The following is a 15,813-nucleotide window of genomic DNA, read 5'->3' as shown; positions in this document are numbered from 1 at the left end:
CCCCTTCTTTTTTCTTTATACGTTAATGATTTGCCTTCCATCCTCATTAACTCCTGTGCACAACTGTATGCAGATGACACCATCATTTACACATCGAAATCTGACTTATCTGAAGCTCAAGCCACCCTTCAATATGACTTCAATATTCTTGAAGATTGGCTCTTGTACAACAAACTACTTCTCAACAAAAACAAATCTTTCACCATGATCTTTGGCACAAATTCCAAATTGAAATCCACTGCAGGCCCTTGTGTCATATCTTGTAAAGACGGTACTCCTCTGCAGAAGGTTGATAAAATCAAATATCTTGGTGTATGGCTAGATCCCACCTTATCATTTAAAACGCACATTGATCATTCTGTACGTAAGGTTAATTGTCGAATTAATATACTACATAGGTCAAGAAACTGCTTTACTCGTAGTGTCCGAAAGAAACTTGTTAATCAACTTATTCTTCCAATATTAGATTACTGTGATGTTGTGTGTATTTCTGCATCTAAATGTGTGCTAGCTCCCCTTTTCAAAGTGTATAATAGAATCTGTAGATTTATACTTGAATGTCCCTATCATACTCATCATTGTTCAATGTACCAGGCTCTTCAATTTCCATCTTTACATATAAGATGACAGATTCACTGGCTGCAATTTATATTTAAATGTATTTACTTCAACTACCCCCCTTATCTTAAACAATATTTTGTCCAACTTACCTCTAATTATCAAACCAGACACTCCACTCAACCTTATTTTTCTGTTCCACGTACTAGTAAATCAATCGGTAGAAAAGCATTTATGTTTAAAGCTCCAAATGATTGGAATCACTTACCTGTGGTTATTAGATCTTCTTCACCCCTAAGCTAAACAAGCCCCGTCTTTCTATTTGGAAACAACTTGTTCATGCTTTCGTTGAATCTGTCACCATATCTTATTCAACATCTGTCCAAACTGTGGTTGCAACTTGTTTGAATGACTTATGTTTGTTTGTCCTGTCTTGTTATATTATTTTCCACTGCACTGTTTGTATTTTATTTTATTGTATTGTGTTGTCTCTTATTCTGTTGTGCTGTGCTGAGTTGTGTTGTATTGTTTAAATGATGTGTGTGGGACCCCCTCCAAAACGAGTTGTGACAACTCAAGGGGTTTAGCCCATGAATAAACAAACTTCAAACCAAAGTGATGTATTAGCTGGTGAGTAGATAATGGCTTCGAAACAACTTTTTATGTCGGGGCTTCAGGACACTTGGATCACTACAACAATATCTCCAACAATATTTCTTGTCACCCCTGTTCCCCTGATATCTCATGGTCCTCCATTCCCAGAATATTCATATGATTTTACTGAATCATATTTTAACTCCTCCACCACATTCACCCCATGTTTAAACAATGTTTGAATATAAATGGAACTGTTGCAATGTCCTGATGAACACCATCAGTCTACATCAGCAATGATTCAGTACGTGTAATATGTGAAGGAACAGGAAGTAGCAGAGGAAGTGTAACAAACCTCCACCCCTCACAAGACTCACCCGCGACAAACCAGGAAACCGAAAGTTATTCTTCCTCACTGCAGAGAGACACACAGACTGAAGAACAGACGATCAGATTCACCTTTAGACCAAACTAACAACTTCCTCTAAGTGAGTTCAGCTAAAACTCCAACACTGCTGCTTCAACCTGCTGACACTCCACACACTGAAGGTGAGTTTGACTTAGAGCTTAGATTCTCTGCCTGAGCCCGAGCCCGGCCCGCGGGCCCAAGCCGGTTCAGGCCGGGGTTTTTTTTAAAGCTATGATTTGATAATGTTATAGGCTATGTATTGTAGCGACCCTGCAGTAATGTCAATGTTCTGTGAGTTAATGGCATGTTTGGGATTGAATGAGGTGCGGGGTGCGAGTGTGAGGGGGATGAGGCGGGCTGTGTGAGTGCGCGTGCTGGTGTGTGTATGAGCGAGCTCGAGGAGAGAGCAGAGGGGTATTCCAGAAAGCGGTTATGTGAAAACTCAGAGTAAGTTAACCCTGAGATGAGGGAAACTCTGAGTTATCCGTTCCAGACAGAGAAGTAACTGAAACTCTGAGTCAGTCACCATGGTAACAGACTCTGTGAACATAACCTGCTCGCTGACAGGTTTTCTTCAATAAACCCTGAGTGTTTCTCTGTCTCCTCCCTCTTACACGCTGTTTCATTTCCTCATTCATTCAGTCCGTGTCAAAGCTTGTATCGAAGCGCATTCATTAGCGGAGATTTACCGTCTGTCACAGTCTAAATCCTGCTGGATATTAGTTTGTTACTCAGGACTGTCTGAAGTTACTGAATTTATGCACATCAGTCATTTCTTTGGACATCAGCTTTTGTCTTTACATTCAAATATTACACAGCGAGAATTCACCCTCAGCTCAGAATCAAACCTCTGTCCTTTTTATATTTATTATTTTTATAACACTGTGCACAAGGATCAGACTGTCAGTCTGTCAGAGCAGCTCCCACATGTTTATTGCACATAATGTGTAGGTCTAATTATTTAAATGTTAAAATGGGTATGAAGCTTTAGACACGTAGTATCAGTGACTAATGATCTCTGTCACTGATGTCACTGGTCGCACTGATGGAACATAACTCCTATAGCCTAATATTGGGGATTATATGTTCATATTTCTGAGTGAGCAATGGTGCAGCATTTCACTGTCTTTACATTTACTACATTTGTAGCTGAAATAAAGTCACTGAGTGCTGTTGAGTCAAGATACAAATAGATGTGCAACATTTTCAAATATACTGTATTTTAACCTCAACGTCTTTTCAGGTGCAAATCACCAAACATATTATTACTGGGTCAGACTGTGAGTTTACAGTCATGTCTTTATGTCTTTGATCTATAGCCTAGCCTATATGTTTGAAATCTTCTGCCTCCTGTGTTTTTCCCCATCAGATTAAACCTGAACAAATATATTATGATATATTATATTAATAATGTAATGTATCTACAGCCTGATACACAGTCAGATTCCACCACTTTATCTTCATTAAGGAAATGTAAGTCTGATAAATGATGAATAAACTTTTTTATTAACTTTATGGTTAACTTATTGACACTTTCCTCGCTCTGACTCAGGCTCTTCTTTTAAAGATAAACGTGCACCGTCTGCCACACATGCATTAATATCTCTACATCCACTGGATTAAAATGGAGGCGCTGTCTTTTATTTACCTGTTGCCATGGTGAATCGTGGAGTCGGAGCTCCATTGATGATGGCTTTTTATTGTCGGCTTAACTCAGAGTGAACATACTCAGAGTTGACTGAACTAACTCAGATCAGCTGTTCTGGAACCGGATACTCAGAGTTTCCCATCTCAGGGTAAATCAACTCAGAGTTCAGGGTTAGACTCAGAGTTTGTTGAACCTCCTGCCTGGAATACCCCTCTGGAGTGCACAGATGGAGTTACAGCTAAGTTGTTGTTTGTTGGTTGTTTTGGCGTGGTAACGGCCAACAGTAACGTGTAGCCTACTGTTCAGTAATAAACGGTGGTTTAATTGCCGAATAACTGCGTCATCCTTTCCACACGTCCAATGTTGCAACATTGTGCGCGCACAGCCCTTCACCACCTGGATCCTAAAATAAACACCTGTGTTATTACATAATCATGCTTCTGTGTTGTGCCATTTATTAAGATCCTATATTTCTGTCATTCAAATAACAAGAATTGTGGTTTAATACTCTTAATTAGGGTGAATATGGTTAAAGTGGGACAATGGGCAAACTGGGGCAGTTAAGCTCAATCATATTTATCTTTACATGTGTATACTTGTAGTACTAAAAATCATCATTGAGCTCATCATAGGTAAGTATGAGATTAAAAAACATTGGTTCTGTGTCGATGACATCACTTCTGGGGGCGTGGCTCACCATATTCAACTCTGCAGTGAACCAAGATGGTAAGTAAAATGACATAGCGTTCTCAGGTTAAAGATGTTAGTGTTCTAGAAATAAGAAAACTGGTGGATAGTTTGTTATTGTGATATATTTTGTTAAGGGGTGTAATGGTGATTCATAATTTTCAAAAATCACATCCATGTGAATCTTACTCTTTTTTTAAAATGCCATTTTGTTGCTGTCCCACTTTAACAATATGCTAATGTTAAAGTGGGACAGTGTGTTATTGGCAAACTGGGACAACCATTCAAGTCATTCTAAAGGTGGAAATAAGTTCCCTTTTTATTCATCCCTCATAAATTTAGCTATAGCTAGCTAGATATATCAACAAATTTACTTAAATTGCACAAATTAAGGTAGTTTGTGTAATTGTGATGCTTATGCTAGCTAGCAAGCTCTTGCCCTGCCACCCTACACATTTTGCATACTACTGTTTAAATTGATCTAAAACAAAAACTACAGTAGCTAGAACATTATTTTTTTTGTAGGTGAAAGCTAAGACTTATGTCTTTTACATTATTATGTTGCACACTTAGAGTAGGCCTACCAGTGATTATATTAATGATGTTGCAAGTGTCCCAGTTTGCCAATAGCGCCTGGAAATTTTGGTTGTGGGTCAGTGTGTTTTTGGTGAAGGGTCATCCATCCTGTGTTTATTGTTTCTTTGTTTTTTCTTCTACATAGTATAGTAGAGATCACAAGCTATTGAGAATGGTATGATATGATGGGCTAAGACATTTGGTTCATAACTAGAAATTATGTTGAAGGTAAATTTTCAGAAAGTGTCCCAATTTACCCATATTCACCCCTATAACAGCCAACTTATTGAAAAATGTTGGGTTTAAATCGGGCCCATAATTACAGTTAATTGGACGGGACGGGACGGGCCACATAACGTGCACAGGCTTGGGCTGGGTCGGGCTGGATTTTTTGGGCCCGATCTAAGCTCTAGTTTGACTAAAAACACCACTCAAAGTCAAAGTACATTTCAGTGAAGTTAGTAGAGGAGGGAGGGGAGCCATGACTGACTGTACTTTCTGTCTGCTGTGTTTTCAGCTTCACTCAGAGACTAAATGGCTTCCAGATCAGAGGAGGATCTCTGCTGTCCGGTCTGTCAGGACGTCTTTAGAGATCCTGTTGTTCTGTCATGTAGCCACAGCTTCTGTAAAGACTGTCTGAAGAGATGGTGGAGACAGAAACCAACACGTGAGTGTCCAGTTTGTAAGACAGTATCTTCAACTGCAAAGCCACCTGTTAGTCTGGTGTTAAAGAACCTGTGTGAGGCCTTCTTATTGGAGAGAGATCAGAGAGCTTCAGAGGCTCTCTGCAGTCTGCACTCTGAGAAACTCAAACTCTTCTGTCTGGACCATCAGCAGCCAGTGTGTGTCATCTGCAGAGATTCAGAAAAACACACCAAGCACAGATTCAGACCCGTCGATGAAGCTGCACGACAACACAAGAAGGAACTTGAGGAAACTCTGAAGCCCTTAAAGGAGAAGTTAAAGGTTTGTAAACAAGTTAAAGTGAAGTGTGAACAAACAGCACAACACATGAAGGTCCAGGCCCGACGCACAAAGAGGCAGATTAAGAAGCAGTTTAAGAAGCTTCACCAGTTTCTAGAAGAGGAAGAGGAGGCCAGGATGGCTGCACTGAGGGAGGAAGAGGAGCAGAAGAGTCAGATGATGAAGGTGAAGATGGAGGCTCTGAGCAGAGAGATAGCAGCTCTTTCAGACACAGTCAGAGCCACAGAGGACGAGCTGAGAGCTGAAGACGTCTCATTCCTGCTCAACTACAAGGCTGCAGTGGACAGAGTCCAGCAGCGCCCCCTGCTGGATGATCCACAGCTGCTCTCAGGAGCTCTGATAGACGAGGCCAAACACCTGGGCAACCTGACCTTCAGCATCTGGAACAAGATGAAGGACATGGTCTCCTACACTCCTCTGATTCTGGACCCAAACACTGCTCATCCAAACCTCATCCTGTCTGAAGATCTGACCAGTGTGAGACGAGTACAGGAGCAGCAGCTTCCTGATAATCCAGAGAGGTTTGATTCTTACTTCTCTGTCCTGGGCTCTGAGGGCTTTAACTCAGGGACTCACAGCTGGGATGTCGAGGTTGGAGACAGTACAGTCTGGTTTCTGGGTGTGTTAGCAGAGTCTGTCCAGAGGAAGGGAGACATAAAGTCTGGATTATGGGTAATATGGTTCCATGAAGATAAATACTCAGCACTGTCACCATCAGCTCCAAGTACTGATCTCAAAGTGCAGAAGAAGCTCCAGAGGATCAGAGTGAATCTGGACTGGAACAGAGGAAAGCTGTCGTTCTCTGATCCTGATACTAACACACACATACACACCTTCACACACACTTTCACTGAGAGAGTGTTTCCATACATTAGGACTGTTGCTAAAGTGCAGATATTACCACTGAAGGTGTGTGTGACAGTGGAACAGAGCAGTTAGAGATAAAGAGGATGATTATATTTATGATGTTTATTTCTTAAAGAGAAAAGTCACTCTCCTCTTAAACTGGGAATAAAAAATAACAGCACAGTGTCAAAGTGACGTATTAGCTGGAGACACAGGCTGAGACAGAGAGGCTGACGACTTTAACATGAAAACATCTTTTTAATTGAAGTGATATTCTTGAATGTTTCCAGACTGAGTCATATCACACATCTGACAAACTGAAACTTATTGTGACTTTACTTCAAACTGTGTAACTCCTGTTAGCAGAGACAGAAATATACTCACTATAATCCATAAGTGATGATGAGAAGTGGCATGACTTTAGATTCAAATCTTCATTTTCAGCAGGTAAACTGCATCCAGAGTCTTTTTTTAATGTCATGTGATTTGAGGAACTTCCAGCAGGACTTTTTACTGATGCTTTAGCGCCCTCTGCTGATCAAAGTGTGTTCAACTCAACAGGATTAAACTGTTTCATATCAATAACTTCATTAATATTTTTACATTAAATCCACTCCAATCATAGCACCATTGTGGCTACTTATATTATTAATATAGAGTTATGATTCCACATTATGCTTAATTAAAATCATTTTGTACATACTAATCCATATATAAATGCATATTCCAAATATACTGTAACTACTGTGTAACTTTGATTTGGATTATCAGAAAACAGCACTGTTGGTTTTACATTACATCACATTTATGAACTTTACTGTGTTTAGCTTTATAGTGATGATCTGTTGTAAATATTGTTTTCACATGGGATTTAAACCTCGTTCTCCTGGGTCAAAGTTTGTGTTGTTTGTCTCTTCCACCACTACCAGCCACCCTACATGTAGATTTTATCACTCTATATCCTACTATGATCACGGCCTCTGCTTCTGTTCTTTAGTTTGGCAGCACAGCATTTTGCAAACGAGCCTGATATTAGAAGGTGGAATTGCTGTATCTGTGGTCTGATGCAGCGGAGCTGTAACAGGTACAGTGAGGCAGGGATGGGCAGTATTTCCATAACTTGTATTTAAAATACGCATTTCAGTTACATTTGAGTATTTTGTAATTTGTATTTGATAAGGCCGATAAAAAGCAAATGTAATTTGTAACAAAATACTTTTGAGTGGAGTACTTTTGTATTAAAATACTCAGAATACTTTCTCCACGAATCAAAAAACCAAAAATAATAGGCTACACATTCTTATAATACTGGATGTAGCAATATTTTATATATATATTTACATACATATATATTTTTATCTATATGTTTTTTTTAAACTTGGGCCATTCACTGACCTAGTGGTCTGTTTTACTGGACTGTGCATAACATAGGAAATTGTAGGGAAAGTCGAGCCTGCACTATCACCTGCGTAGCAGTGAGTAAGGGATAGATTTGTAGGGTGTATATTATTCTGCATAAAGGTATTGGTATTTCTGTATATAGGTACTGGCTGTAGTCTCAAGCTGAGATATAGTACTTTGTAGTATTTCTACTTTATTTCCTCTCTTTGTGTATTATTGTTTGCTCATATGTAAGTAGATTTTGCTATAATATTCATGCATTGAAATTTTGAAGGTTTTAACTTTATACCATGGTTGATACATATTTTTCAGTTTCATGATTGATGTAATTGTATTGTTTTTGTATACTATGATATGTTTTCTGTTTGAGTCTTGCTTAGAGAGAACAAATGAAATTGGTTATGTGACCAGCAAGCATTTAAACACACCTGTGAACGCTCAGGTCAGACCTGAGGTGAACCTGATGACGCTGGACGCTAAACGCGTTGTTCCCTCAAATAAAGTAGAGTAAAGAGTAAAGAGTCAGTGTGCGGAGGATTTGTTTGTCAAGCTGATGACACACGTTCCTGCTGCCTACCAGCACCTGACTACCTGTGGCTGCGCAAGGAGATTTCATTGATTCCACAGGAAATTGTATATTGTTGTGGTTGATGCTTGGGATGAGTATGCTGCAAATGAATTGCCTCATGTGGGATCAATAAAGTTTTCTGAATCTAAATATGAATCAATAAATAATATTTTAGGGTAGCCTACATGTCCCTAGATTTTTTTCTCTTTGTCATTTGAAAGAAAGTTGAACACAGGGCTCCAAAGGCTCCGAGTTAAACAGCAAACAAGTTAACTAGCTACAGTATCTTGCTGCTGTGTAGCGAGACCGTTGGTGGACAGTTCACAGCACAGCTAGACTTGCCTTGCCAGGTCACGTGAAGATATCTTTCCCTTCTTCAGTAAATATCAGTTTGTGATAAATACAGAAAAGTTGATGGTGTTAGTGCAGGGCTACCCAGAGCTTTACATCTGTCCCACGGACGATAGGCCTACACACTTATAAACAGCTCCTGGAAGAAGATCAGCGCTGCACTCAGAAGCAACCTGCAGCCACACTCTTGAAAGCTGGCACAGAAAAGGCACTGACCTCACATTTTCCAAGCAGTTAAAGATGCGGCATGTGCACGGCCCCTAAAGCGTGGGCAGGGGGCACCGTGTTTCTGCATGTTGACGCGGCTAACAGAGAATAAAATAAAAGGCAAAACATTTACATCACAAAAAATTCAACTGTGGTACTAAAGTTCAAACTGAGTCATAGGGCGCTGAACCAACAGGGAAGGCTTGTTTTTTTTCCTGTAAAAAAATGGTTTAGTGATTAATGTGTCGGGCTATCAAAAGCTAAATTCACTGAAACAGACATCCCTAAAAAACATTCAACGTTTTCATAGAAGTCCAGTGTTTCTGTAGATTGTGAACAAGAATGCAACAGTACAAAGAGTGCTGGAATAAAAATTAAATGGGTAATGTAACAGATTTTATGCATGAAGTAGGTGGATATATGCAGTAAATAGATGTTTTCATGTTTGTATACAGTTGCTATGGGGACTGTTGTGTTAAAATGCTCATTAGCTCATAGCTGCCAAAACATAACAGGGTATAACCTAAGAGTGACTGTTGAAGAATGTGAGTGTGTGAAGATGGGGAGAAGTACAGAGAGCCATGAGAAACCAGGTGACCAGGTGTGCTGCAGCCTGTGTCTCCACCTTATTCATAAACATCACCTGTTTCTGACAAACCATCACATTCAAGTTTAAACTTCAATGCAACCAGTTTGTCCTCGGTCTCATGTACGTGACGTCGCCCCCTGATGAACTGGGAGACTCTTGTTTGCAAGCACTGAAGACTTTTGGAATTGAGAGACAAAAACAGACACTGTGTTTGAATATTTAACTTCAGCTCAACAACGTATCCTCATACAAATGTTCATATGATATCCTACGAAATAACACCCAATAATAACGTTAAATACTTAGTGTACAGTTATGGACTCAACATAAAAATAACAAAGGTTAGGCCTAAGCAAAATGAGTTGTTTGGTCACTTTCATGAAATGTTAGAAATGTAGGTAAATCTGTGAGTGGATTAGTGGTTGATAATAAAAACCTACACCAGATTCATGATTGTGCATCTGTCTGTCTGTCTGTCTGTCTAGATATATAAAATCCCCCTCTAACCGGGGTTTGATTCCCAGTTAGAGGGGGGCAACACATATCCAGTCTGGACCCTGAGGAAAGGTTCTTAATGCTGCTAACCTGCCTCAGAATGAGTGAAACCACAAACACAAGAGTCATACCGGCTTACGTCATTTTTGAAACTGGAAAAGATCAAATTTTGTGTGCGTGGCTCAGCTGAGAAGTTCTACAAACACTGGCAGCCTCTTATCTCCCACTTTGAAACAATGTGATTTATTTCAGTCGACTAGAGTACGGGAAGTATGACCGGAGAAAGATAACTGTCGATCATTTGGGGTATGTAGTTTGTGCACACAGTGACATGCATATTGTGTATTTATTGTGTAGTATTTGTGGAGATGTAACAGTGTTGCTACACACATGTTGGATTGTGATCTTGTAAGGTTGTAAAGTTAGGTTGGCATGATGATCTTGGATATTACCAGCTGACTTTTAATTATTTATTGATTTATTATTATCATTATTTACTTCTTCATTTTTTCATCTGTTTCTTTATTTATTTCAATTAGTCGCACACCTACTTTGTGTCTATGTATGTTATTTTGTAACAGTGGGCATTTGTGGTAGTGCTCTGGAGTGGTTTAGGTCTTACCTGGCAGACAGAACTATGTGTGTAAGCATTGGCGGCTCTGAGTCCTGCTCTGCTCCTGCGTCGTATGGGGTTCCACAGGGTTCAATTTGAGGGCCCCTGCTTTTCTAACTGTATTTACTGCCTCTGGGTTCCATCCTTAGAAAGCACGGTATTTCTTTCCATTGTTATGCTGACGATAGTCAGATATTTGTGCCACAAGAAGAAAGATGCTTTCTTGCTTAAATCACTTCTGTTGACTTGGGCCCCTTGGCACTATATGTGAAGCCAACAGTTTCAAACTTGGGTTTTAAGATGCACAGTGATTTTAAATTGGATTGGCAAATTGGTGCAGTGGTTAAGTCCAGCTTTTCCAGGCAGCTGGCAAAGGTTAAGCACTTTCTAGCTCAACGGCACTTTGAAACTGTAATCCATGCCTTCATCACGTCTCGGCTGGATTACGGTAACATGCTTTATTTTGGAGTCAGCCAGTCCTCCCTCGTACGTCTCCAGTTGGTTCAAAATGCTGCTGCTCGTCTCTTAACTTGAGCACGCAAGAGGGAGCACGTAACTCCCATTGTGGCTTCCCTCTACTGGCTGCCTGTGCACTTTAGAGTTCATTTTAAGATTCTTTTATTTGTTTTTAAATCTTTAAATGGTCTCGCCCCATCTTACCTCTCTGAGCTGCTCCAGCCCTACGCTCCTGCTCGACAACTCAGGTCAGCTGATCAGCTGTACCGAGGTCCAAGCAGAAGCTCAGAGGGGAAAGAGCTTTTTCTGTTGCTGCTCCCAAACTTTGGAACGACCTACCTTTGCACATCAGACAAGCCCTCTCACTGTCCATTTTTAAAACTCGTCTTAAAACCATTTTTGTTCCTTGGCTTTCAACTCAGCTCGAGACTCTGCTCTTGTTTTAGTGTTTTTATTATTTGTTTTATGTCTTAAGTTTTTATGTTTATGTACAGCACTTTGTTTCGGCTGTTGTTGTTTTCAAAGTGCTCTATAAATAAAGCTGAGTTGAGTTATCTTTTGTTTGTTGATTTTATTTATTTATCATTACTTTGCTCTTATGAGCTGGGAGAGGATCTTTGGGGGGCTAGGTGGTGGTGGGGATTGGTGGGTAAAAGGATTAATATTTCTGTTTGTTTTTTTTAAAAACATGATACTGTGCTACTTTGTCTGTACATATGCAAAATGTTGAATAAAATTTGGTCAAAAAAAAAGCAAAGAAAAAAAAAGAAAGCGTCATACCAGCTTGGATGTCGCTTCAATCAACAAGGTCTGTGTAAGATGTTGAGGAACCAGGTGACATGAGGAGAAATGGGCAACTGGAACTTTAAGTGGTTGGTGTTCTATTTGAAACCTCAAAGCCTCCATTTATACGAGCTCCAGGTAGAGACAGTGCTGATACTACCTTTCCTAGCACATTCACCATACTCTATTTCACACGCTACATAGCATAACTACAATATAAGCTAAAGTTAAAGGAGCTAAATAAACTTACAGGATCAGCAAACACACTCACCTTGCAGCATGGTCTCAAACAAAAGGGATTCAAATAGGCCACTCCTACACTTAAATAATATTCCTCTTCCTGGATTTCCTCCTGAAAGGAAGTGGATCTCTCCACCTGATCTCAAGGACTTATGTACTCTGCTTAGTAGTTCTGCTACTAAGTGCTAAGTATTAAGTGCTAAGTGCTCCCCGCACCAACCCAATAACCTCCTTTACCTTACTTACGCATGGCTTTCTCAGCCCAAACAGCACTGCCACCTTCAACAAACCCAGGCTCCGTACATGCGAGCTCCAGGTAGGCTATATATATATAAAACTATTAAATAAAATAATTCATTATTTTCTATGATATTTTTGTCACATACAGGTACGCAATGATGAGTGCTGGATAACATGTATATTAATGTTGTCTACTATCAAGTCTCTATTTGATCATGTGACTAGACGAGACGATCCAGGAGCTAGTTTGGGCACAAAATCTGTCGAGACTGATGAGCTGAGCGCATCTACGAGTTCAGGCAAAATCTTCACTGGAAAAACAGCGTCAAGTCGCTACAGAACACCCACGTTTGGTGGCTAAAGAGCCGCTGGAAACTCAGCAATGACTCGCTACAACACAACCTGTTGTCTGCAGTTTGGCAGACGTCTTGCTTAGGTGTCACGACATCCACCATCCCCTCCACCTCCAGATGACAAAGTCTGCTAAAACACTACGTCACTTTAGAGACGTTGATGTTATAGGTATGAAATGTGCAAATGTAACATATTGGTGGTTTGCAGATACGTACAGTACAACATTATTTTCTTGTGACTGCATTAAAATTACTTCCACACATTATTCTATGACACCCATTTCCTGAACATACTGTCCATCGCCAACATTATTTCTTGTCATCCTTTTCCCTCGATGTTCCATGGTTCTCCCTTCCCAAATTATTCCTGGGATTTTAATAAATTATATTTCAACTTCTTTATTACATTCACCCTGCGTTCAAACTATTTTTAATACTGCTGCAACGTCCTGCTGAACAACATATCCATCAGTGACTCAATACTTTGGAATGAAACACACCCCTGTGTAACATGTGAAGCGAAAGCATTCAGCAGAGGAGGTGCAACAAAGCTCAAACTCTCACCTGACTCACCTGACACAAACCAGGAATCCGAAAGTTATTCTTCCTCACTGCAGAGAGACACACAGACTGAAGAACAGACGATCAGATTCACCTTCAGACCAAACTAACAACTTCCTGTGAGTGAGTTCAGCTAAAACTCCAACACTGCTGCTTCAACCTGCTGACACTCCACACACTGAAGGTGAGTTTGACTAAAAACACCACTCAAAGTCAAAGTACATTTCAGTGAAGTTAGTAGAGGAGGGAGGGGAGCCATGACTGACTGTACTTTCTGTCTGCTGTGTTTTCAGCTTCACTCAGAGACTAAATGGCTTCCAGATCAGAGGAGGATCTCTGCTGTCCGGTCTGTCAGGACGTCTTTAGACATCCTGTTGTTCTGTCATGTAGCCACAGCTTCTGTAAAGACTGTCTGAAGAGCTGGTGGAAAGACAAACAAACAAAGGAGTGTCCAGTTTGTAAGACAGTATCTTCAACTGCAAAGCCACCTTAGAGATCCTGTTGTTCTGTCATGTAGCCACAGCTTCTGTAAAGACTGTCTGAAGAGCTGGTGGAAAGACAAACAAACACAGGAGTGTCCAGTTTGTAAGAGAAGATCTTTGTTTGAACCACCTTGTAACCTGGTGTTAAAGAACCTGTGTGAGGCCTTCTTATTGGAGAGAGATCAGAGAGCTTCAGAGGCTCTCTGCAGTCTGCACTCTGAGAAACTCAAACTCTTCTGTCTGGACCATCAGCAGCCAGTGTGTGTCGTCTGCAGAGATTCAGAAAAACACACCAAGCACAGATTCAGACCCGTCGATGAAGCTGCACGACAACACAAGAAGGAACTTGAGGAAACTCTGGAGCCCTTAAAGGAGAAGTTAAAGGTTTGTGAACAAGTTAAAGTGAAGTGTGAACAAACAGCACAACACATGAAGGTCCAGGCCCGACGCACAGAGAGGCAGATTAAGGAGCAGTTTAAGAAGCTTCACCAGTTTCTAGAAGAGGAAGAGGAGGCCAGGATGGCTGCACTGTGGGAGGAAGAGGAGCAGAAGAGTCAGATGATGAAGGAGAAGATGGAGGCTCTGAGCAGAGAGATAGCAGCTCTTTCAGACACAGTCAGAGCCACAGAGGACGAGCTGAGAGCTGAAGACGTCTCATTCCTGCTCAACTACAAGGCTGCAGTGGACAGAGTCCAGCAGCGCCCCCTGCTGGATGATCCACAGCTGCTCTCAGGAACTCTGATAGACGAGGCCAAACACCTGGGCAACCTGACCTTCAACATCTGGAACAAGATGAAGGACATGGTCTCCTACACTCCTCTGATCCTGGACCCAAACACTGCTCATCCAAACCTCATCCTGTCTGAAGATCTGACCAGTGTGAGACGAGGACAGAGACAGCAGCTTCCTGATAATCCAGAGAGGTTTGATTATTACTGGTCTGTCCTGGGCTCTGAGGGCTTTAACTCAGGGACTCACAGCTGGGATGTCGAGGTTGGAGACAGTACAGTCTGGTTTCTGGGTGTGTTAGCAGAGTCTGTCCAGAGGAAGGGACGCATACAGTCTGGATTATGGGTAATATGGTTCCATGAAGGTAAATATTTAGCATGGTCACCATCAGCTCCACCCACTGACCTCAAAGTGCAGAAGAAGCTCCAGAGGATCAGAGTGAATCTGGACTGGAACAGAGGAAAGCTGTCGTTCTCTGATCCTGATACTAACACACACATACACACCTTCACACACACTTTCACTGAGAGGATGTTTCCAATAATTAGGACTGTTGCTAAAGTGAAGATATTACCATTGAAGGTCTGTGTGACAGTGGAACAGAGCAGTTAGAGATAAAGAGGGTGATTATATTTACAAATTAATGTCATGTGATCTGAGGAACTTCCTGCAGGACTTCAAGGCTATTCAAGAGAAGGCTGAGACACAGGGTCAAACATGGGGGAATTGCACATGCGCAGTGTAACTTGAGCTGCGATGCTGGAGGGTGACAGCAGGGGTGCTAGATAAAAAGCGCAGGATCCACTCAGGGGATCAAGGAGTGCGCTTGGTGCGGTCTACTTGGATTTTTGGACGGCGGCTGCCTGAAGTTGTTGGAACTGCATCTCTGTCATTCTGACCCACAACGCAGGCCACCAGTGACAGTCCAGTAATAAGCTGTGAAAATGACACGCATGCACATCCCCCATATTCCGCGGTGTCACGCCATCTACTGAGCGTGTGAGGAAGTGCAGACCAGATTTTACTGCACATGTGCAATCCTCCAATGTTTGACCCCGTGTCTCAGCCTTCTCTTGAATAGTCTTGCAGGACATTTTACTGATGCTTTAGCGCCCTCTGCTGATCAAAGTGTGTTCAACTCAACAGGATTAAACTGTTTCATATCAATAATTTCATTAATATTTTTATATTAAATCCAGACGTGTCACGTCAATAGAAACCGAGGGGGCACGTGCCCCCTCGGATTTGAGGGATGATTTTTTTTTTCAACCAATTTTATTTTACTTACTTTACCTTACTTATTATTTTACCATCTAGCTATGATCAGTGGTCATATTGAGTGAAATGTATTCTAAATAATCTCCTTCATCTCAGGCCCATTTAGTGGCCGTAACTTGCATAAAATGCTTAAATGGTAATTTACGCATTATTTATTAGGATTTA

At 41.0% G+C, this 15,813-nt stretch overlaps 1 protein-coding gene across 3 annotated transcripts; it reads left to right on the top strand.

Moving 5' to 3' along the window:
* The first annotated feature begins 1,564 nt into the window (after nucleotides 1-1,564).
* Nucleotides 1,565-15,592, top strand: LOC125894792 (nuclear factor 7, brain-like). 3 transcript variants are annotated; one of them, XM_049586434.1, is made up of 3 exons: nucleotides 1,565-1,701; nucleotides 4,990-5,489; nucleotides 14,077-15,592. In XM_049586434.1, the coding sequence occupies exons 2-3, from the start codon at nucleotides 5,007-5,009 to the stop codon at nucleotides 14,980-14,982; spliced, it is 1,389 nt and encodes a 462-aa protein (XP_049442391.1). In that variant the 5' UTR covers nucleotides 1,565-1,701; nucleotides 4,990-5,006; the 3' UTR covers nucleotides 14,983-15,592. The 3 variants fall into 3 exon arrangements, with proteins under 3 accessions (XP_049442391.1, XP_049442374.1, XP_049442382.1); XM_049586417.1 differs by having other exon boundaries at nucleotides 4,990-5,621; nucleotides 14,209-15,587; XM_049586425.1 differs by having other exon boundaries at nucleotides 4,990-6,365; nucleotides 14,953-15,526.
* The last annotated feature ends 221 nt before the right edge of the window (nucleotides 15,593-15,813 follow it).

The sequence above is a fragment of the Epinephelus fuscoguttatus genome, linkage group LG1 (assembly GCF_011397635.1).
Source record: "Epinephelus fuscoguttatus linkage group LG1, E.fuscoguttatus.final_Chr_v1".
Classification (NCBI taxonomy): domain Eukaryota; kingdom Metazoa; phylum Chordata; class Actinopteri; order Perciformes; family Serranidae; genus Epinephelus; species Epinephelus fuscoguttatus.
Note: the sequence above shows the minus strand (reverse complement) of the source record. Positions and strands in the feature narration are given on the sequence as shown.